This window comes from Vicugna pacos, chromosome 10, assembly GCF_048564905.1.
Source record: "Vicugna pacos chromosome 10, VicPac4, whole genome shotgun sequence".
Classification (NCBI taxonomy): Eukaryota; Metazoa; Chordata; class Mammalia; order Artiodactyla; family Camelidae; genus Vicugna; species Vicugna pacos.
This window is the reverse complement of record NC_132996.1, coordinates 24,651,423-24,672,737: the sequence shown is the minus strand read 5'-3', so window position 1 is coordinate 24,672,737 and position 21,315 is coordinate 24,651,423. Positions and strand designations below refer to the sequence as shown.

At 53.9% G+C, this 21,315-nt stretch overlaps 1 protein-coding gene across 4 annotated transcripts; it reads left to right on the top strand.

The window, feature by feature from the left end:
- Positions 1 to 840: 840 nt before the first annotated feature.
- On the top strand, positions 841 to 14,203 carry TSKU (tsukushi, small leucine rich proteoglycan). Of its 4 annotated transcripts, XM_072969162.1 has the most exons (3): positions 1,002 to 1,799; positions 5,338 to 5,486; positions 11,638 to 14,203. In XM_072969162.1, exon 3 carries the CDS (start codon positions 11,646 to 11,648, stop codon positions 12,720 to 12,722), a length of 1,077 nt encoding a protein of 358 aa, XP_072825263.1. In that variant the 5' UTR covers positions 1,002 to 1,799; positions 5,338 to 5,486; positions 11,638 to 11,645; the 3' UTR covers positions 12,723 to 14,203. The 4 variants fall into 4 exon arrangements, with proteins under 4 accessions (XP_072825261.1, XP_072825263.1, XP_031537247.2 ...); XM_072969160.1 differs by lacking the exons at positions 1,002 to 1,799; positions 5,338 to 5,486 and adding an exon at positions 841 to 990; XM_031681387.2 differs by lacking the exon at positions 5,338 to 5,486.
- Positions 14,204 to 21,315: the final 7,112 nt, after the last annotated feature.

The window sequence follows — 21,315 nt, the reverse complement described above, 5'->3', positions numbered from 1 at the left end:
AGAACCCACACTCCCTCACCCCACCATGCTGTCTGGTGTTTAGACAAGGAGACTCAAACTCTCTCCTATACCTCCTTGTAGGAAATGCATCCACCAGGCAATTTCTCCCCCCAACCCCTATGTTAAAAAGTTTTTCTGAATGCTTTCCTGCCCTTTTTCCCATAAAGAGGGGTAAGAGAGGGCGGGCTGCAGAGGGAGGAATAGACTTAAACTGCTGCCTAGTCACACTTTCAGTTTCCCATCTTAGAAATCCAACCAGAAGTCCATGGTTCCCTCCAGAAAGAAAACAAAAAGTCTGTTGCTTCCTCTCTCCTCTCCTGCCAGCCTTTCTCCCGGAGCCCTGCTCTTCTCTGCGAGTTCGTCTTTCAGCCACTCTATCTCTGCTTCAGACTCTTGGTCTCCCTCTCAATAACATCTCTGGACCTCCTCTTTAACTCGTTTTTAAAAAGTGGGGTGATGAACGCGAGAAGAGGGAACCCTTACCACCCAATCTCTTCCTTACCGACATCTCTCTCTCCTCTTTCTGTCTCCCTCAACACACACACACACACACACACACACTCCAGCGACCTCCAGATGTTCCCGACCGTGCGGCCCATCTGCTTAGATTGCTCAGGCGCTCCGGGGAAGAGGGCAGGGACCCGGGATGCAGTAAGCTGGGAGCAAGGCCGACTGGAATGGGCGGGAGCTACGTGAGCACTTTTGAGACGCTCCCTAGGGTGGAACCCGGGCTCGGCGCGGGCTCTGCCGGCGGGCGGGGGGCGGAGCGGGGAGCGTGCCCAGAAAGGCCGGCACTTTAGAGACACTCCCTAAGTCGCCGGGCGGCCGGCCTGAGCCGCCACTGGGCGCGGGGCGGGCTGGGGGGCTGTGGGAGCGCCCAGCGTCGGGCGGGGGGCGGGCCGCGCCGCGCTGAGAAAAGCGCTGGCCCGAGAGCCCGCGGCCGGGCCGCCTGGGTGAGCGTGCCGAGGCGGGTGCGGTGCAGGCTTCCAGGTGGGTGCGCGTCCCCGGGGCGGAGCGGGAGTCCGCGCAGCGGGCAAAGGACCGGAGCCCCGACCCTAACCTCGCTGCTCCATCCGGCGGGCGAGCGGCGCTGGAAGCAGGGGCGGGGCCGGGGGGCCCTCAACTTTTCCTGGACCCAGGGCGTCAGCAGCGGCCGCCTGACGCCGGGGGCTCAGCCGGAGTGGGGAACCCGAACCTAGAAGGGGGCTTTCAGGAGACAAAGGCTCTGCCAGGGGGCCGTGGGCGTGGACCGGCGCCTCTAGGGTCTTTGTGCGGACACGTGCATCTCGCGTTTGCGAGTCTTTGTGGATTTTGTTCCTGGGACGTGTATCTGCCTGTGCTTTTGTGTGTCCGTGATTCGAGGAGGCTGTTTCGCGCCTATGTCCGCGTTTCGTGGGCCCGCATTTGGCTATAGATGTTGGTGGGCGCGTCGTTGTGTGCCCGCGTACGTGGTCTGTGCCTGTCGACGTGTCTGGGTTGGGTGGCCGTGGAGTGTGTGCGCGCCGAGAGCCAGACACCGCCCCGACTCCTCGCTCCCCTGCTGTCCGCCAGGGCCCCCGACTTGGCTTCAAACTTTTCTCCTGGTTCCTCGGGCAACAGCCCCCGTCCTCCTCCCCGCTGCAGCCCGGGCAGGGGGCGCTGGCAACCGTCCCCTCATTCACCTCCAGGGGTCCTTAGAGCCACGAGGGGATAGTATAGGATCGGTGGATGTAGGAATCGGCAATGCCTGGGCACTGACCTAAGCCAAGGCTGGACAGAGCGTGCCGGACACCCCAGCCGAACCAGCTGGAAGGAGAGAGGTAAGCACCCGGTCCTGGGCCCCGATCTGGGGCTGAAGTGAGAAGAGGAGTGGGCAGGCGGTGTTGCACACTCCACGCTTCTCGGAGAAAGTGTATGTGACCGAGAAACGCGACTGCTTGTCGGAGAGGCCAGCCCCAGTCCCCAGTTCCGCTTTGAGATCTGCTTTCCGTTTGCATCTAGCCCCTGGGATAGGGGGTCTAGCCCTCTGATCCCGTAGATGGGAAGGCAACTGCCGCCCGAGGCCTTGCAGGGAGGAGGAACCTTGCTCACACTAGTTTCCAATGGACCGTCCACTGGCCCACAGTAGGGCACTAGGCAAGTTGCTCAGCCTTTCTGAGCCACAGTCACCCTGTTATGGATAAGAGTGACAGGTCCCTCGTGGGACAGAACATGCGGTGGGAATAACCAAGGAAGCCAGAGACAGCCTGAGAGCAGTGCCCCCCCCCCCACTTGGCCTGGGCAAGGAGGTGACTCAGGAACTTCTGATCCTTCCTCTCTGCCTGCTCTACCCTTCCAATAAGTCCAGGCTTGCAGAGCACAGGTCCAACCTGAGAGGGAGGACTTAGGCAGGAGCCTGCTGGGCTTTTGATCCTGGGTGGCAAAGATAACCCTAACACCTTCTACCCCCACCCTGCCCCAGTGTTTAACCTAGAACTTTGCCTGATGCTGCAGACATGAAGGATGGGGCACAAGCCACTCACCTGGGGAGGAGGCAACTGTGGACACTTTCCTTTCCCTCTCTGGGCCTCAGTTTCCCTTCTGGAAAGGGAGGTATTGACAGCCTCTCTCCTCCCTTCCTGTTCTGGTTGACTGGTTGAGATCCTAGAACCTGGGAACACTTTGATATTTAACACCTCCATTCTGACTTGACCAAGTCCCAAGCACTAATTTGCTCTTTTGAAAGGAAAGAGAGGAGATGGCTTTGAAGTTAGATAGGGATGAAGTAAGATGGGCCTGGAGCCCCTGCAACCCAGGAAGGAACTGATAGAAAGCAGCCTGCCTGGGAAGCCAGGTGAATGCATCTGGGAGGGAGGCAGGGAGTATCTCCCATGGGGGAACTGCGCTGCATGGCTTTGTGTATTCTGACACAGCACAGGGGTGATCAGCATTGTGGGCTGTCAAATGCAAGGTTGGGGAGGGAGGGTTGGAATTCAACTTGAGGCTGGAAGTTAAGGCAGAGGCCAAACAGAGGGCCTTGAATGCTGGGCCTAGGAGCTGAGGATTAGGCAGTAGAGAGCTGCTGGAGGGTTTAAGCAGGCATGACAGGGTGGGATTGGTAATTCTAGGAAACATTCCTCTGGCTTCTTAGGGTCAGAAGATTTTTCTTACTTCATTGCTTCCTAGCTCTGTGGCCTTGAGCAAGTAACTCTACCTCTCTGATTCCCAGTCTCCTCATCCTTCAAATGAGAATGGTAATTCCTGTCTCATTGACCTGTTGTGAATGTTAAATAGGATAATGGGTTACATGTGCTAATAAAATGAGAAGAGGTTTAGTCTGGATCATGGTACAGACGTTTGTTGGATTTCACCGATAATAGAAGGCAGAGCCAGCATCTACTATGGTCCTAAACCTGATTTCACCACCTGGTAAAGCCCTAAGTACCCTGCAAGCTTGGACTGATTGACACCGTCTCCAAGCAGAGGGAAGCTTTCTTCCCAGGACATTTTACTCATCTAGTCTATTCCCTTCACATGGCCAGGTCCCACACAAGAGTAGAGCTGGACAGTCAGGCTGGGAGATGGCCACACACCGCAAAATGTATCATATTTTGACAGGCATCCCAGGGGCCACAGGAGCCTAGGGGGAGGGTGAGACCTTTTACCGTATGAGGGTCAAGTTAGACTGGGAAGACCTCACAGAGGAGGTGGCTTTTGAATCAAATGAGTGAGAGTTTGCATAGAAGACAGAGAGCGTTTTTGTCATCTTCATCAGAGGGAACAGCCTGTGCAAAGGCTGAGGAGTGAGACAGGCCTCTAGACTGGCAAGCTCCCTCTACAGGATGGGTTTTAAACTGGGATTAGTGGTGGGGTCCTGGTCTTCTGTTGGGATTCTGCTCTGGTGCCCAGTAAAGCTGGCAGTTGGAGGCAAGGGGCCAGGAACAAGGCTGTTGCAGTAATCCAGGCCAGGAGGCCTCCTGAAACTGACCTGGGCAGGATTGGGGGTGAGGGAGGGGAAAGACAGTGACCCACCCACCCAAAGGCAGCTGCCAAATCTCACTCTGCCCTCCTTCTGTCACTGGTGACATGGCTGCTTCAGCCCACTTTGGCCCCTGTGACCTTTCCAGATCCCTTTACCAACTCCCTGGTGGAGCCTGGTCAGCACCACCCTGGGTGGTGCACTGGGAGCGAATCCAAGGAAGAATCCATATTAGAGTCTTATCTATCCTCTGCCCCTGCCTTGCCTTTGGATCTACTGGTGTCGCAGCTCCTTTTTCTTACTTGGCCTTTGAAATCACCCAGTAGAGGGCAGGAACCCACATGCAGTGAGCACTAGGGTGTACCAGGCCTGGGCCTGAGTCTTCACTTTACCTCATGTAATCACCCCAGTGGCCCGCAGGAGCAGTACGTGGTTTCTCACCCTGTTACTGATGAAGACTCGGACTCAGAGGGGAGAGGGCACACGCAGGCCTCCTTGCAGGTGAGGCACCGTGGGGCTGGAGCCGGTGTGCCTGACTGTCCCATACTGCCTGCCCGTGTCCACACATGCTGCCTCAGACCAAAGGGAACTGGAAAAGCTTCAGGAAAGAGAACATAGCTTTGGAAACCCTGTCCATTCCCATTGATTAACCTCCCTGGGCAGGGTTGCTGCACCTCCAGGGCCACCTGCACCAGGGGTGATGTCATGGAGGAGGCCAGGCCCTGGGTGTCAGAACACCTGGATCCTGAGGCCAGCCTCTGTCCTCACTGGCTGTGTGACTCTGGACAAATCACGGAGCCTCTCTGGGTCTCTTTATGCAGCTGTAAAATAGATACAGTGCCATCTAACCCGCTGATCTTGCAAGGTGACTGGACAGATAAGAGTTGCAGAGGCACCAGGAAGGTTGAGAGGTGTCCTTTGGCAAGGTGGTCATATTCTAAATGCCTGCTGTATCTTCCTGTGGTACCTGTTCTGCGCCAGGCCCGGTGCTCAGCTCCAAGGACATAAAAAGTGAATCTAACCCCATCCCTGCCCACAGGGAGACAGACAGGTAAACATAGTTATGGTCCAGCATGGTCAGCTCCAGCTGTCCTCCACACGTGCTCATTTGTAAGTTGAGGCAGTGATATAAGGAGCATTGGATTTGGGGCTCAGACTCCTGAGTTTAGACCTGGTTCCTCCCTTACCCAGCTGAATAGCGTCAGTCTCTTTGTCTGCAAAACAGGGACAGTAATCCCCGCGGTCGAGGACTGTGACGCAGAAGTGAGTTGCTGGTGTAGAAGTGCGTGGCGAGCGGGCGTGTTTGTACAGATGTGTGGCTTTAGCGCTTGTGTTGGAAGAGCCAGCCCTCAAGGCTCTGGGAGTTTGGCCCTGACATTCTTTTGGCCTTGTGTCTCCAGAACTGACTCAGTGGTCAGGGGCCAGGATGTTAATGGAATTTCCACCTGGGGATTTTGTCGGCGTCAGCTCAAGTGAGCTCATGGCGAACATAAGCAGGGTGGGAGGCCGCTCAGCATTGAACAGCCAGTGGAGACAAAGCCCTTCTCAGGTGGGTACTCGGCCCCTTGCCCACCTCGTTCCTATGCCAGGGGTTCCCTCTTGAAGTTGTGCCAAATATCTCGGCCAGAGATGCTGGGGTGCAGCACCATGGGCAGGCAGCTGGGGCCAGGAGGACCAGAGCTGGAACCCTTGACCCCAGAGAGGTCTCCCCAGAGAAGGAGGGAGACTGGGTCTTTGCCAAGAGACACCACAGTGACCAGAGAATGTCAGCACAAGCAGTCACAGACCTGCCAGGTGCCTTTGGTGGGGAGGAACAGAACGAAGAATAACACAGTCATTGCCTCCAGGAAGCTTAGTAAATCATCACCATCATCTCCTGTGCATTCAGCACTTCGCAGGTGGCAGTTGTTGAGCTGAATGTTTCACATTCACCCCGAGGCCAGCAGGTACAGAGCTGGATTCACAGCCGGTCTGAGTCCTGAGGTTGACTCTCAACTTCTGGACTCATCATTCGTCCAACATGTTTGCCGTGCCTGCCAGGCCTGGCTCTGGCCCCAGTTAGGGGAGAAGATGAACAGGTCAAGATGGCAGGGTCACTGTCCCAAGCTGCTCACACTTCAAGTCAGGAAATGGGCAGGTAAATAACGACAGAGAATTTACTCGGTGTGCATCTGAAGGAGGCGTGCCAGTAGTGTGGTGTGAGAGGCCTGGGGAGCAAGGAAGGGAGGTGGCCTGGGAGCCTGAGTGGACAGAACGGGCTTTGTTCCACTGGCGGGGCCAGGGCAGGCCTGGTGGATGCAGATGCGGTGGTCCTGGCAGTTGTGGGAGGCATCAGAACTCAGGTCCTGGGCCTGCTCCACTGTTTCCTTGCCATCATCACCCCGCTCTGGGCCTCGGTTACCCATGATCTCTGAGGGGCCTTCAGCTCCCTAGCCCTGGAATTCTCTGCGTTTGGGGAACTCTGAGCAGGGGCTGAGAGTCATTCAGAGGCTGTCGCCATAGGTTCAAATCAAGACGGGGAGTTCAGCTGGAGGAGGGAGGAAGGTAGGGACAATGTGCACATACCTCTATGCCAGGGAGAACTTGGTTTCTGTAGGTAAAAGTAGAAGTCAGGAGGTTTTTGAGAGGGGAGTGATGTAGCCAAAGCTGTTTTAGAGGCTCTCCTTGTGAGGTATGCAGTATCGCAGTGCAAAGACCTGTGTGGGGCCTGTTGGAGCCACACCACTGACTCTTTGGACTTCACGGGCCATCAGCAAACTTTCCTTAGAGTTGCAGTGGGCCCAGAAAGAAATAGCTCATGGCCCCACCTAGAGGCCCTTATGCTATGTCCCCCAAACCAAGGATGGGTACAGTTACTAAGCCCTTGTCCTGCTGCCCTTGTGTTTTGTAACCTCGCTGATAATAGATGTCTTTTCTCTGCAGGTTGGGGTTTAGAAAATAAGTGATGTATCTTGGGCCACAGATCCTCCCTTGGCCTTCAGTGGTGACTACCTGTCTGCCTTTCCTTTTCTCCTGAGGATAGATCACAGGTCCCAGAGAGAGGGAGGCAGAGTCAATACCACACAGATAAGAAAACCAACTCTCCAAGAAAGAAAGCTGTAAAGGTTACACAGTTAGTAGCAGACCTGAGACTAGAGTCCTGGTCTCCTGGGTCCAAGGCAGGTGCTCATGGTCTTGTTAGGAGTTGGTTCCCTGTCCCCATTGCTGATCTGTAAGCCCCATGAGGACAGTGCCTCCCCGACATACACTCACGGGGCCTAGCACACTGCCTTGCACTTAGTAGAGGTCTAGTGCTATCGCTGATTAATTCAGTCTGCAGTGGATGTGGGTATAGGTAGAATGAAGAGGCACAGTTTTTCCATTATCTGGCTTCCACCCCTTGAGGCCTCATTTCCCTATAGAAGTATTCATCTTCTCAATCTCATGTTCACAGTCATCCTCTCTAAGGCTGATGGGGCCATCATTACCATCCCAGATTCACAGCTGAAGGAACTGGTCCAGAGAGGTAAAGTGACTTGTGCGGTTCACGCTGCAAGTTGGTGTCCAAGGCCTCTGGCTTTCTGTGAAGACCTTTCCTCTCCATGGAGCTGAGGCTAGTGGTTTTTGTCAAGAGGGACTCACATTGCTCATCCTTTCTCCGATCCAGCAGCCCTGTTGAGAAACAACATAGTGTGGCTTCCCTGGATAGCACTGCTTTCCAGGAGGGCGCTGGTAGGAGCTGTCTCATGTTTGATACATGTTGGCTGGAGGAAGGAGGAAGAGAGATGGGGTCAGGCCCACCCACTGATTCCCCACCCACTCCCTCCCATCCATGGAGGAAGGCGAGGTAGCCCACACTGCACCTTCCCTTCCACCATTGTGTTTCCTCTTCATTACAGGCCTGTGAGATGGCGATTACATCTCTCTTTTACAGATGAGGAGACCGAGACTCAGAGATGGTGGCTAGCCAGACCGGAGAAAGCAGACGTGGCCATGAGGCAGTCGTGTTAGGAGACTTTGTTACTCTGTGTGTTTTATGTGTAAAAACTTACTATAAGAAGGGAAATAAGGGCCAGAAAGGAGATTAAGACATGTTTGAATCATTCGACGTTCTGCCTTCTAAAGAAAGACCACTATTGGGTTGACATATTTTCTTCTAGACTTTTCTAAAATTAGGATTTAGGTGTTTTGTTTTTTTTAATGCACAGTTATAATTTTCCAACATGCAATTTACCCTTATGATCCCTAGCATTATGGCATCAGCCTCTTCCATGAGATTGCAGACTCTTCTGAGCATTCTATTTTTGACTCCACAAGATCCCTAGGAGACTTCCACAGCCATCTCAAGTGGGCTGGGAAGCCCGAGGCCTGAGTCAGGAGACCAGAGCCTGAGCGCCACCTGCCACCGCCTCCCCAGGGCTCCACGGACAAGTCACTGCACACTCTCTGGGCCGCAGCTTCCTCGTCACTAAAGTGAGGGATTGCACACCCTGCTCTGCAGGCCTCGCAGCTCAGATGAGCAAAAGTCTCTTGGAAACTGTCAAGGGCTGCACCCCAGCAGGAGTTTTCTTTCTCTTCCCTCAGTCTCTTCCTGGGAAAGTTGTGCTCTCCCCTTGGCTCTTTTTGCTAAGAGGCTTGGAGCCAGAGTGCCAGACCCCAGCGTCTCTGAGACACACATGTGAAGGCACCCCACCTTACATTACCCCAAAGGGGATGTTTCCTCTGAGCAGAACAGGGGCACTGACCATCAGAGACCTCCAGCCCGCACCTCTGCCTATGCCCCCTTCTGGGTCCAAAGTTGTGAGGCCGCTCTGGGATTTCTCCCTTCTCTTCTCCCAGCCGTTTGTGATGCCCCTGAGAGGTCCCTGGGCTCCACTGCGACCTCAGGAAAGCCCCAGAGACATTGAGTATGAGAAAGCTTGGCACCTCCCTCGTTACAGCCGTCAGCGGCAACCGGAGCGTGGCCCTGGGCCTATGGACACTTAGCTCTCGTTTTCCCAGCAATACACCGATGTACATGTTCCATGTGAACCAAGCCAATGACGAGGTTATGAAGGCCTGAGTTCGCTTCCTGCCTCTGCCACCTTCCTTTCTCATCCTCAGTTTCCCCCACTCTAACGTGGACAGTGGACTGCTGACCTCCTGGAGTGACTGAGGATTGCATGAGGGAACACGTGTCTAGCCCTAGCACATAGTGAGGACTGGTTCTGTCACCGTCAGCACTCTCCACTCCATGTCCAGGCCTGGCCCAGAGCCGGGGCCCAGGGAGAGGGGTCCACTGTGCAGGGCTGAGCAAGATGCCCTGGGAGGATTCACAAGCACAGTTTTTCAGGGGGGTCGCGATCTACGCTTCTGCTGCCCAGGTATCAGCTGTCACCAGCATTGCCGCTTTGGCTTGGCGATGACCACCCAGCATGTGTACACAGTTCTTCACAGTTTGCATTGCACTTGAGTGAGTGTTGCATCAACTTATATGAGGAGGGGAGGGCAGGAGTTATAGTGGACGAAGCTGAGGCCTGGATGGGGGCAGCGAGAGGCCCCTCTCTGGAGGGCGAGGGGAAGCGTTGGGCCCTGTAGGGGCTGCCGGTTACATAAGCAGGAGCTCGGGAGAGGGGCCCTTCAGCACTTAAGAGACACATTGTATAATCACCTTTGGGAACCAGAGGGTAATCTTGGGGCCTTTTTGTGTGTGTGGTGTTTGTTTAAACACCAGGAAAGGAGGGTATGAGCAGATCGGCTTAACAGGGAAGGTGAGGCCCTGAGTGGTAATGAACCCCTGCAGTGAAAAGCTCACCCTGGGAACAAAAGGGCATGAAGCAACTTAATATTTTTCTTTTAGTTCCAGACATTGGAACACTCTGTCCTGCCTCAATTGGGACCAAGCCCAGGATGCACCTGGGCCGGGTTTAATCCTCAAATTGGATGGTACAAAAGAAGGGGTGGAGAAGAGGGGCGCACATAGTGGGGTGGAGCCCGGGGAGTGGGGGAACAGCCCCACTTCCCCTGCCCCCGCTCAGAGCCAGAGGGCAGATCAAGTGGCTGCCCCTTTAAAGTTTCATGTGGGGCTGGTAATACTATCCTGCTGCTCCCTCCACACACCCCCAAGCCCGGAAGGTGGGCAGGTCCCTGGTCCACCCCTCCCTGAAGGCCAGTGACAGGAAGAGAGGACAGTGGGACAGAGCAGCTAAAGAACTTGCCGGAGTGAAGCTTGGTGCCTTCTATCTCCTGAGCGGAGTGGCTGCTGTGTGGCCGGAGCGGTGTGTGACCACAGACCTGTCCACTTAGAAGCTTTCACTGTTCAACCCTCTCATCCTCCTACGAGCACCACTGTCCAGGGAGCTACAGTGCACAGGCTTTGGGGCAGACAGACATGCGTCGGTATGGGGACTGAATGTGACAGCGTACACATAGTGCCTGGGATGATAGCAGCTACTGTGATAATTGTCCGGGGAGGGAAACTGAAGCCAGCGGAGGGGAAGTGGCTTGCATAGCACACGTCAGTGGGAAGAGCCCCTTTTGGACCCCATCTCCTCCTAGTCCTGCTGGAGGCAATAAATGAAAATAGAGGTATTGGAACTGAGTGGCCCTGGGTTCTAGTCCTGCCCTGCTTTTTACTGGTTTCGGGTAAATCCCTTTTCCTCTCTGAACCTCTGTTTCTTCATCTGTATAATGGGGGAAACAGCCCAGCTGCCTGCCCTGAGTTAAAGGAAAGGCCAAAGAGGTGTAATAGCTCTAAGAGCTGGGGGCGGGGGCAGGGCACAGGGGAAGGGGCTTGGCACAGGTGTACCCAGAGCCCATCTGGAAGTCTAGACACAGGGTCCCCTGTTGGAATGCGGGATCCTGCCTCTGGAGGCCAGACTAGGTAAGGGGGCTTAGGACTGTGGACCTAGCCATTGTTACCCACAAAAGGAGTGAGGTGGGGGCAGTCATTGCAGGTCCCCCTCCTCCCCTTGCCGAGAGGGGCCTCCGTCTGAGAAGCTGGAATGCGGGCCTGGACATGGCTCAGCACTGCCAGACAGCGGCAGTGAGCCCTGCTTCCTCTGTACTACATCGGGTGCTGCTCCCCCTTATGTGTGGCCGTACAGGACTTCTGAGCCTAAGTCTCAGTTCCCTCTTCATGAAGTGGTGACAGAAGTTGCTGCCTTGCGATTTTCGTGGTTGTTAGGGTTAAGTAAGCCTGTGCAGGGAGGCAGCTAGCACAGCACCCAGCACATAGCACGTGCCCGGCAGAGATGAATGGAACACCCTGACCCCTAAACTGTGAGCCTCTCCCCGGTAGGACCTGGGTCAGGACCAGCCCATGGACCCTAGACCATCAGAGCTGGAGAGGCCAGCCAAAGACCCATCTTGTCCAGTGCATTTCCAACTGGATTCCTTAACAACCTACAGCAGGGGCGGTGAGCAGGCATGGAAGGCTCCAGGCCTCCACCCTTACTTCAGCCAGAACAGACCCGCTTTCATCTGCAATCTTTAGAAAGTTCTGCTGCTCCTAGTTTAAAATCCAATCATCTGGCCTAACCATCTTTACCATACGGATAGGGAGACTGAGGCCAGAGAGGATCAGGGACTAGGAATTCTACAAGGAGGAGTATTGAGGGAAAGCATCTGGGTGGCACTGAGGGGCTGGTGACAACTTGCAGATACATCAGCTGGTGTCTTATGGGGAGGGTGGGAGCCCTCTGGTACCTGCTGCCAGCCCTCACCTGCGGCTCTCTTCCTAGCCCCCACCATGCCGTGGCCCCTGCTGCTGCCGCCCCTGCTGCTGTTGCTGGCCACGAGCGGGGCCCAGACCACCCGGCCCTGCTTCCCCGGATGCCAGTGCGAGGTGGAGACCTTTGGCCTCTTCGACAGCTTCAGCTTGACACGGGTGGATTGCAGCGGCCTGGGCCCCCACATTGTGCCCGTGCCCATCCCCCTGGACACAGCCCACCTGGACCTGTCCTCCAACCGGCTGGAGACTGTGAATGAGTCTGTGTTGGCGGGGCCAGGCTACACCACGCTGGCTGGCCTGGACCTCAGCCACAACCTGCTCACCAGCATCTCACCCACAGCCTTCTCCCGCCTTCGCTACTTGGAGTCACTCGACCTCAGCCACAATGGCCTGGCAGCCCTGCTGGCCGAGAGCTTCACCAGCTCACCCCTGAGTGACGTGAACCTAAGCCACAACCGGCTCCGTGAGGTCTCTGTGTCCGCCTTCACCACGCATAGCCAAGGCAGGGCACTGCACGTGGACCTCTCCCATAACCTCCTCCACCGCCTGGTGCCCCCGACCTCGCGGGCCAGCCCGCCTGCACCCACCATTCAGAGCCTGAACTTGGCCTGGAACCGTCTCCGCACTGTGCCAGACCTCCGGGACTTGCCCCTGCGCTACCTGAGCCTGGACGGGAACCCGCTGGTGGCCATCGGCCCCAGGGCCTTTGAGGGGCTGGCCGGCCTTACACACCTGTCACTGGGCAGCCTGCAGGGTCTCCCCCAGCTGGCGCCCTATGGCTTCCGTGAGCTGCAGGGCCTGCAGGTCCTGGACTTGTCTGGCAACCCCAAGCTCAAGTGGGCAGGAGCTGAGGTGTTCTCAGGCCTGGGCTCCCTGCAGGAGCTGGACCTGTCGGGCACAGGCCTGGTGCCCCCGCCCGAGAAGCTGCTCCTCCACCTCCCAGCGCTGCAGAGCATCAGCGTGGGCCAGGGCGTGTGGTGCCGGCGCCTAGTGCGGGAGGGCACCTACCCCCGACATCCCGGCTCCACCCCCAAGGTGGCCCTGTACTGCGTAGACACCCAGGAATCGGCTGGCGGGGGCCCCGATACCTTGTGACGAATGGTGTGGCCCGGGGCCACATAACAGACTGCACCCTGGGCTTCCTCAGGTCCGGGGTAATTTATACTTTAATGTGCCAATGCCAGGGGACTCTGCAGGCCTGTGTGGCAGCGTCATTGCAAGAGAGGCTTTGGACCTGGGACCCACACCCAAAAGCAAAGTCTTGCCCCTTTGTCTGTGTTGCTCCCCAGACCATAAGCTGAGGGTCTTCGATGCCAAACCAGACAGCAGTCCTCTGCTGTCCTTCCCAACTTGTCCCCGAAGTGCCTTCCCTGAGGCCTGGACCAACCTGACCCATGAAGGAGGAGGGTGGAAGGGAGGTAGTGTTGCAGGACAGAGGTCAGGTCCAGCCACTCAGGGCCGTGGGGTTCTTTTATGACTTAGGCCTCTCTTTGCTCTCGGCATGTGAGGCCTACTTCATCCTCCCCACCCACCCCACCCCCACCCCCAGAATTCTGGGTAGAACTTTGATTATAGAAGGACTGGAGAAAAAAAAATCAAGTCCACCTCCTCATTTGATAGATGGGAAACTGAGGCCCAGAGAAGGAAAAATGCTAATCTGAGGTACTATGGGGCAGAGGCTTGACTGGGCCAGTGGCCTGCCTCCCAGCAGGGCCCCTTTGCACTTTTCTGTCTTCTCTAAATCCTACTCTCCCCATCCCCTTTCTGGGTTCCCTCTTGCTTCCAAGAACCATATCCTGCCATTTGTGCCCTTTCCCTGTCATCCCCAGAAGAATAGGCAAGGGCCTTGGAGGTGGGACTCCGGGTCTGGTAACCAGCTGTGCAGCACAGGCTAAGTCAGTTTCACCTTGGAGCCTCTGGAAGCTTCAGGCATGCCAGTCCCAGCCCTGCCAGTTTCCCACTCTGGGGTGGGGTCCTCCAGCATCAAGACTGGAAATTTGCCTGTTGACCCCAGATGTACCTCCTCTGGCCCATACCCCAAGGAGATGATGCAGTCCTGGAGCCTAGCCAGGCCCTGAGCTCCAGGGGCCTCCTGGATTCAGCTCCCACTGGCCCTGAGCCCAGCAGCCCATTCCACCCTACTGAGAATGAAGCAAACGAGGCAGGGTAGCCCCCACCCATGTTTATGCTCCCCTACCAGGGTGGCATCTCAGCTCCTAGGCCCAGGCTCTTTCTTTTATGTCAGTTTTATAAAAGTTATCTTTTTAATGGACTGTCACCTTCAACCACCCTCTCTTCTGGGCCCCTGCTGGCAGGGGATGGAAACATGTCATTTGTAAAAGCAGAAAAACATTGCATTTGTTCACTTTGCAATGCATTGACACATTGCATTTGTAATATTGTGTCCTGGTGGGGTGTGTTGGGGGAGGAGGCATGGGTGGAAGCCAGCCATATGTGGCCATGTGGGGCGCTAGGGGGCGGGCCCCACAGGACACCCACAGGACAATGAGAGCTCTGTCTTCCCCCTCCAGCCCCACCCAACACCTGGTCCTTGGTGTAATAAACACTATAAAGAGTCCCTCTTTCCATCATTTGACCAGCATCCACTGACATTCCCTAGACTGGGCCCTGGGGCCACAAGGATGAATTGGGACCAGCTTGTTCTCTGAAAAGTCCAGTAACCTCCCAGGATTGGGTGAGTAAAAGTGACGTGAGGAAGGGAGTTGTTTGGGGTGGATTTCACCTTTCACTGGAGCTTACACTCTTTCTGCCTTCCTTATCTCCCCTCTCCCTGCCACACCAACCCCACGAACATGTCAGGCCCTTGCACACCTCTGCTTTGCTCAGGCTGCTAGTATGGGACCTGGCCCTTGCCCCCATCCCTGCCTCTCATCTCCTTCCCACCCTAATAGACCCAGTTGCTACCTCACCTCCTTAGCAGCTTTCCCTGAGGTCCTCCACCTCCCTCCTCTTAAGCTCCAATAGTACTTTGTTCCTTCTTGGCATTTCAACTGCTGTGGGACCCTAACTCCTTTTTACACACTTCTGGTGACAGGGGATCCAATTCTGGCTCTGCTGTCAGGAAGTTCTTACTCCTAACTGGCCAAGATCTGCAGGGATATCCATCACCACCACCAACAGGTTTTTTCCTGCTGTCTACTCTGTGCCCTGGGACTCATGTTCCTGGGGTGGGAGAGGGGAGGACACCTAACTATAAGAGCAGCACAGGGAGCTGTGAGAGCCCTGTGGTGGGGTTAGGAAGGCTTCCTGGAGGAGGCTCAGCCACAGCAATGACAGGGACAAGTGGGCCTGGACAAAGGGGCTGGCACTTGGGAGAGGTCCTGGGTAAGCAGTGGTACAGAGCCCAAGAACATTCAGGCCTTGGCTATGGTTGGGGTACTTCCCCATCATGTGACTTAGGCCCCCCCGGGCTTGGGCTCCCTGAGCCAGAGACTGAGCCCCGTCAATATGGGAAGAGATCTGAAGCGTGGGGAGAGAGGGAGGGTCAAGGTGAGAACCCAGCCCTCACAGCTCTTGAATTGGTTCTCCACCCCTCCCACTTGGGACAAGTGAGACCTCAAATGCAGGGTCCGGGAGAGATCCCTGGGACTTTAACCTAGTGGGGCTGGGCCCTCCCAAAGGCCTGCTTGAAGAAGGCGTCTTTTGGGTAGGGCCATGGAACATAGGAATCTTAAACTAAGTGCTGAAGGGGAAGGGCACCCTGGTCTCCTTCAGGTCACCTCCACCCTGAGCTGCAGCTTTCACATCCTGCAAGCCGACGTAGGGGTGAAACTCCAGTGGAAGGATGAGCAGACGCCTCCACACCATGCGGGCTCCTTCTTCCTGATGCGGCCATCATCACAACCCCCGAATGCCGGTGGAAAGGAGAAGCCCGCGGGGCAACCGGCCTCGCTGATTCCGGCGTCCCAACGGCTCCTCCGGAGGCTCCCGGCGCGCAGCGCCACCTGGTGGTCAGCATGTCCAGACACCCCCCCCCCCCAGGTCTGAGGGCCAAGGAGACACCCAAGGCCCAAGGCCGCTGGAGGCCAACGTGGACCTGCGCAGCTGGCACAGCCAGTCTCTCCTTCCCCTCGCGGACCGCCTTCATCCACACTCCGCCCTCCTGGAACCCTGGGGCCGAGGATGAGGTCATTGGAATTTTACAGAACTATAGACATGAGTGCAAAGTTTCCGTTTTGGAGTTTCCGAAGAGGGTTAAAATCCTGGGTCCATCAGGAACCAGTTGCATGACTTTAACCAAGTCACTTTCTCTGGGCCTGGAAAATGGGGATGAAAATATTTCCCTGCACAGGGTTGTATGAAGAGTAAAGGAAGGAACATCTGTAAAGAATCAAGTACAGTGCCAGGCACAAAATAGACACTCCATAAATGCTTGTTTCCGCCCTCATTCGACCATAGAATTATGAATTAGATTACAGAGCCATGTGGTCTTAGACTCATATTTTGATAACTGACTCAGAACTGAAGAATGTCGTGAAGGTTTAGGATGGTAGAGCTACAGAATAACAGTGTCACCCGCAGGATCTTGGCTCTGTGTACCTTATCACAGGACAGACCTTCAGTGCGCACGTCAGCCTGTCACGGACTGGCTTTTCAGTGCGGATGTCAGTTGCGTTTTATTGGTGGGGAAACAACTAAGGCACAGTTTGCGGTCACGGTCCATGCTGGGTCACAAACGTTTCACTGCACTTCATTCACAATTCAGTTGCCATTACTGGACACCTGTTCCTTGGACTGGGTATTCATGCTGTCATTTCCTCCCCACAACAACTGCCCTCGGTGTTACGGTCACCGTACAGATGAAGGCAGCCTGAGCCTGACTTCATCTGTCAGATGACTAGTCTCATTCTTGCCTGTCCAACCTCAGTGGCCAGGCCAGCTGTGGCAGATCCCACGTGTCAGAGAGGGTAGAGGTGCTCTGAGAAATCCAAAACCACTAGGATCCCATTAATTGTTCTGTCGGGAGGGGAAAAAAAAGCTGGGAAAGTTATGCTGCTCTAAGCATCTCCCATCAGATCCATGGGTTCTAGATCCTAGAACATGAAAAGCCAAAGATAAAAGCCTTCCCCTCCTGGCCCCATTTCACAGATGGGAAGACGAGGCCCAGAGAGGCGCAGCCCAAAGTCATAGGGCAGGTGACATGGCCACAAGTCCACGATTCTGTGCTTCAGAACTGGCTACATAATCAGTGGGACCCAGTGCAAAATGAAAATGTGAGGTCTCTTGTTCAAAATTGTTAAGAATGTCAACATGGTAAGAGCAGAACCTTAAACCAAGCACGAGGCCCTTCTAGGGTCCCACTGCTGTGCAGCCAGCCCTGCTGTGCTTTAATCATACAATTTACAGAGAAGGAAAGGGCAAAACACCCCATGCTGGTCAGGATGGCAAAAGAGAGTCTCTGTGGATTTGTGTGAAACCCCATCCCTCTAGCCCAGGAAGCTGATTAGATTCAAACCCAGGAATTTCCCTCCATGGGTGTTATCACACCACCCTCTGATTTCCCCAAATTGTCACAGCCAAAAGGTTTTCGAGAGAGAGAGCAGATATCGATGGAGACACCAGCACCCACCAACTGCCTCCAAACCAGCCATGGGATGTCTCTCTGTACAAGACTACTGTAGGCAGTCTACCTTCTGCTCATCCCTAATGTCCACCAAGACAGAGGTCCTCATAGGCTCACAGGGCCTTGTGCACAGATGCTTAGTGGTCTGTGTTGGCTAATTTCAGCAAGGAGCAAATGCCCATTGATACCTAACATTTATTGATATCTAATATTTATCAATATCTAATGGCTGACATCCACAAAGCCATATATACCAATGCCAGTGTTTGCAGGTAGCTCATCACAAGGATAACTGCTCTGCTCATTAATACCTAATGTCAGTCCATAGCTCAACATCTGGCAGCAGCAAATAGCCATCCAGTTAAGTCACATGCCCTGTGTTTATTCATGTATTTATTTAAGTCCCAATGGTTTTATTTATGGGAATTATTGTGTTTGCTGAGCTGGGTGGGAATTCTTTCTATGTTTACTGTTTAATTCCAAAAGCTATTTATTATTTTCTTTGGCATACCCATTATTCAAAAGATTCTGAATTAGGAACACTAGCACACATTTATGTTTCTTGACCTATACACATATGTATATGTAATTATTAAATACATGATACAGGAAGACAGAGCAAAAGAGACCCTGCTTTGAGGACAGAAGTGTCAAGCCAGGAAAAATTTACTAATTAGTTGATTCTTAGAGGCAGCACCTTTTCCAAAGCTGAGTGAAAATTCAAGGCATCAGCCCTTCTGCTCAGGCAAAGAAGGACAAAAGTCCCTACTTTGGGTTGAAAAAATCTAGGGACTCTAAAAGGTTAGGACAACATAACCAGTGGTTAAGGCACAGCAAAGAGAGGCTGCCTGGGCTCAAGGCCAGCTCTGCTACTTACAGCTAAGTGTCCTGGGGTAAGCCCTCAACTTCTTAGGCCTCAGTTTCCCCATCTGTAAAATGGAGACGGTAGCTACCTTACAGGGATATTGTAGGAAATAAGTCAGTGTACATAAAACACTTAGAATAGCACCTGGCATATAATAAGTGCCATATAATAAATACAGAACACAATGGACCTTTGAACAACTCAAAAGTTAAGGAAGACAACCCTCCAAGCAGTCGAAGATCTGAGTTTAACTTTATCATCAGCCTTCCATATCTACGGTGTCATCTGTAGATTCAAGCAACTATGGGTCATAAAGTATGCATTTAGTGAAAGAAATTCGCATATAAGTGGACCGGTGCAGTTCAAACACATGTTGTTCAAGAGCCAACTGTACTTTTTAAACATTTTTTGGAAAAATCTTTTGTCAAACTTTAAAGCATGCTGTGACTCAAAGCATTCTCAGGCAGGGTTCTTTTGGAGGCCATCAGCTCTCAGCAGGTGATCTCACAGAAGCTGTGGTCCTTAGGACTGTGTCTGAAATAAGGTTCTACCCTCTGCACCAACACATTTTGAAACTGCCTCACCATACAGCTTCCTCCTAACACTCGGTGTTGAGGAAATATCCCCATGACCGTTCTCCCCAGGCCTGGCAGTCACAGGTGGAATGGCCCACCTGTTGGGATTTGAGACTCAGTGACAACTCGCCCCTCTTCTCCCTCTCCCAGACAGCCTCACTCTTGTTGTCTGATGTCTTTGCTAGACAGACAGGGGCCCAAAAGTGACACACCCTAAAAAGTGATTTTTAAGGTGATGTGTCAATAGGACAGTTGCTAAGATTATGATTCTAGAGGCAGGATTATGAGACCCAGAAAGAAGGGAGTTGAAAGATAAGGTCTTTTACATCTGCTGCCTTCTCTGTCAACCAGTGTGATATTTTGTCATACTGGTGACCCCCCAGTGAGTCACACCTGGTATTATCACCCTGCGTAGAACCGCCCTCTTGAATCTGGGCTGGGCCTGTGATTTGCTTTAATCAATAGAATGCAGCAGAAGTGGCTCTGGATCAGCCCCAGACCTAAGTCTTAAGAAAGTCTGGCAGGTTTCCCTTTTGCAATCTTGGGAGTCCGGAGCTGCCCCATACAGAGTCTGGTAAGACCACGTGGAGAAGCCCGAAGGCCATATGGAGAAAGAAAGGCTCAGCCATTCAGTATCCCAGCAGATCTCAGAGCCTGGCCAGCCCTTCACCTACAGAAGTGACTGCAACAAAAGCAGCAGAAGAACCAACCAGCGGACCCCAGCCCTGATCGCAGAATCATACGCTTAAACCAAATGACGCCTGTGCTAAGCCATTATACTTTGGAGGGCTTCCTACACGGCGGCAGACAACCAAAACAGCCAAGCCACAGGCTCTGTGCCCGTGCCCTCCCCATTTCTGTTGCCTCTCCTCCACCCCCTCTGGCTTTCCTGGTAAAAGAACTGCTAACCTAGCCATGGGACCTGAGCAGCTGAAGATGCAAAGATGCCAAATGACAAAGTCAGACAGCCAGACCTTCCTCAAGAGTGGCCAGTCTGAAGGGACAGGGCAGAGAGGCACAGTTAAGAGGAGACACACGCGCCCGGTATTTTAAAGTTTATGAGACACCACCCTGCACACGAACTCTTCTTTTGTTATATTTTTGTCTCACAGCCACCCAGCAGGCTCAGCCTGTCTCCTCTCAGCCCAGACAAATGACTTGCAGGTCCCCAGGCAGACCCATCTGTCACACTGGGACTCCCCTTGTCTCTGCACAACCCCAGATGGAAACTGGGAGAATAAATACCTAGACCCACTGTCCTGCTAAGGGGCCTTCTTGCTTAGAGCTTTCCCTCCAGACCCAAGGACGTACATGCAGGGAACTGAGGCTGGGCTGAGGCCAGGCACTGGGTGGGGGCAGGTGAGAAGAGCCAGAGGAGAGCAGGCAAGAGGGAAGCTGGTCTGGAGCACAGGGGACCCTGGGAAAGGCACAGCTTTTTAATGCTTCCCGCAGACTGTGGACAAAGTCATACTTAGCACAAACTTTAAAAATACTCTCCCTACACACAGACACAAACACTGTAATTCCCCTGACTTACCCCACCCGCCAGTAAAATCCGTCATCTGTGCAGACACATAGGCGGTGGGGACCAGGATGGGTGCTTGGAGGGAGTATGTCCCAGGTTCTGAGCAAAGCTCTCAGGAGTGACTACACAGAAATTCCCTCTGCTAACATGTTCTAAAGGAAGGTGACACACGAAGCAGTAGGGGAAGGGGCAATGAATGCTCCCCTGTTCTCACACCCACCAGCCTGATTCTTACCTTCCTGTCTCTGCGTCCCTGCCACCATTTCTGGGAAGCCCCCCTGACCACCTCCCCACATCCTACTCCAGGCAAGTTTAGATGATCCTCCTCTGTGCTAACTCAGCACATCTTCCCTCCAGAGTGACACTCATCACATTTATTTTCTGTTTATTTTTCTAGTTTCCACTTTACACTGAAGGCAAGAACTGTACCTGCCTTTGCTCCCCAAAGGGTCCCCAGCACTCAGACTGGTGCCTGGCACATAGCTGTTGTCAATACACACCCGATAAATGAATAAATGGGTTGGTTACATCCATCTTCCTGATGGTTAAATGGAGGCCCAGAGAGGTTAAGGGACATTCCCAAGGCTACACAGCAAGCTCATGGCAGAAACCAGCTGGTTTTTTTTTTTTTTTTTTTTTACTGAAGTATAGTCAGTGTCAATTTCTGGTGTACAGCATATGTTTCAGTCATACATACCTATACATATATTCGTTTTCATATTCTTAGAAACCGGATCTTGAGAGTTCCTCTGCAGTAGAAAATTCCCTGCCCTGCCCCTCCCCTCTCCCTCAGGTGGCAGGTGTGTGCACCGACAGGCCTGAAGCGGGGATGCGGTGGGAGTCCCCTGTGAAGGTTCTGCCTTCTCCTCTCCAGCTCCTTGACAGGGACTCACCTCTGCTCTGACTTCCGCCCGGTGACTAAGTCTGTGCCCCACCTCACCCATCCCAACAGCAGCCCCACTGGCTATGGAAGGGTAAGTCCCACTTCTCTGAGCCTGCTTCCTCAGCCTTAAGATGAGTCAGCCTGGGAGATCAGGAGGCTCCTTCTAACTGAGAGTCTAGGAAACCCTGATGAAAAAGACCAGAGAAGACTACCTCGCCAGCTGCATGCTGCCTGCTGTGCGGCATGAAGCACAAAC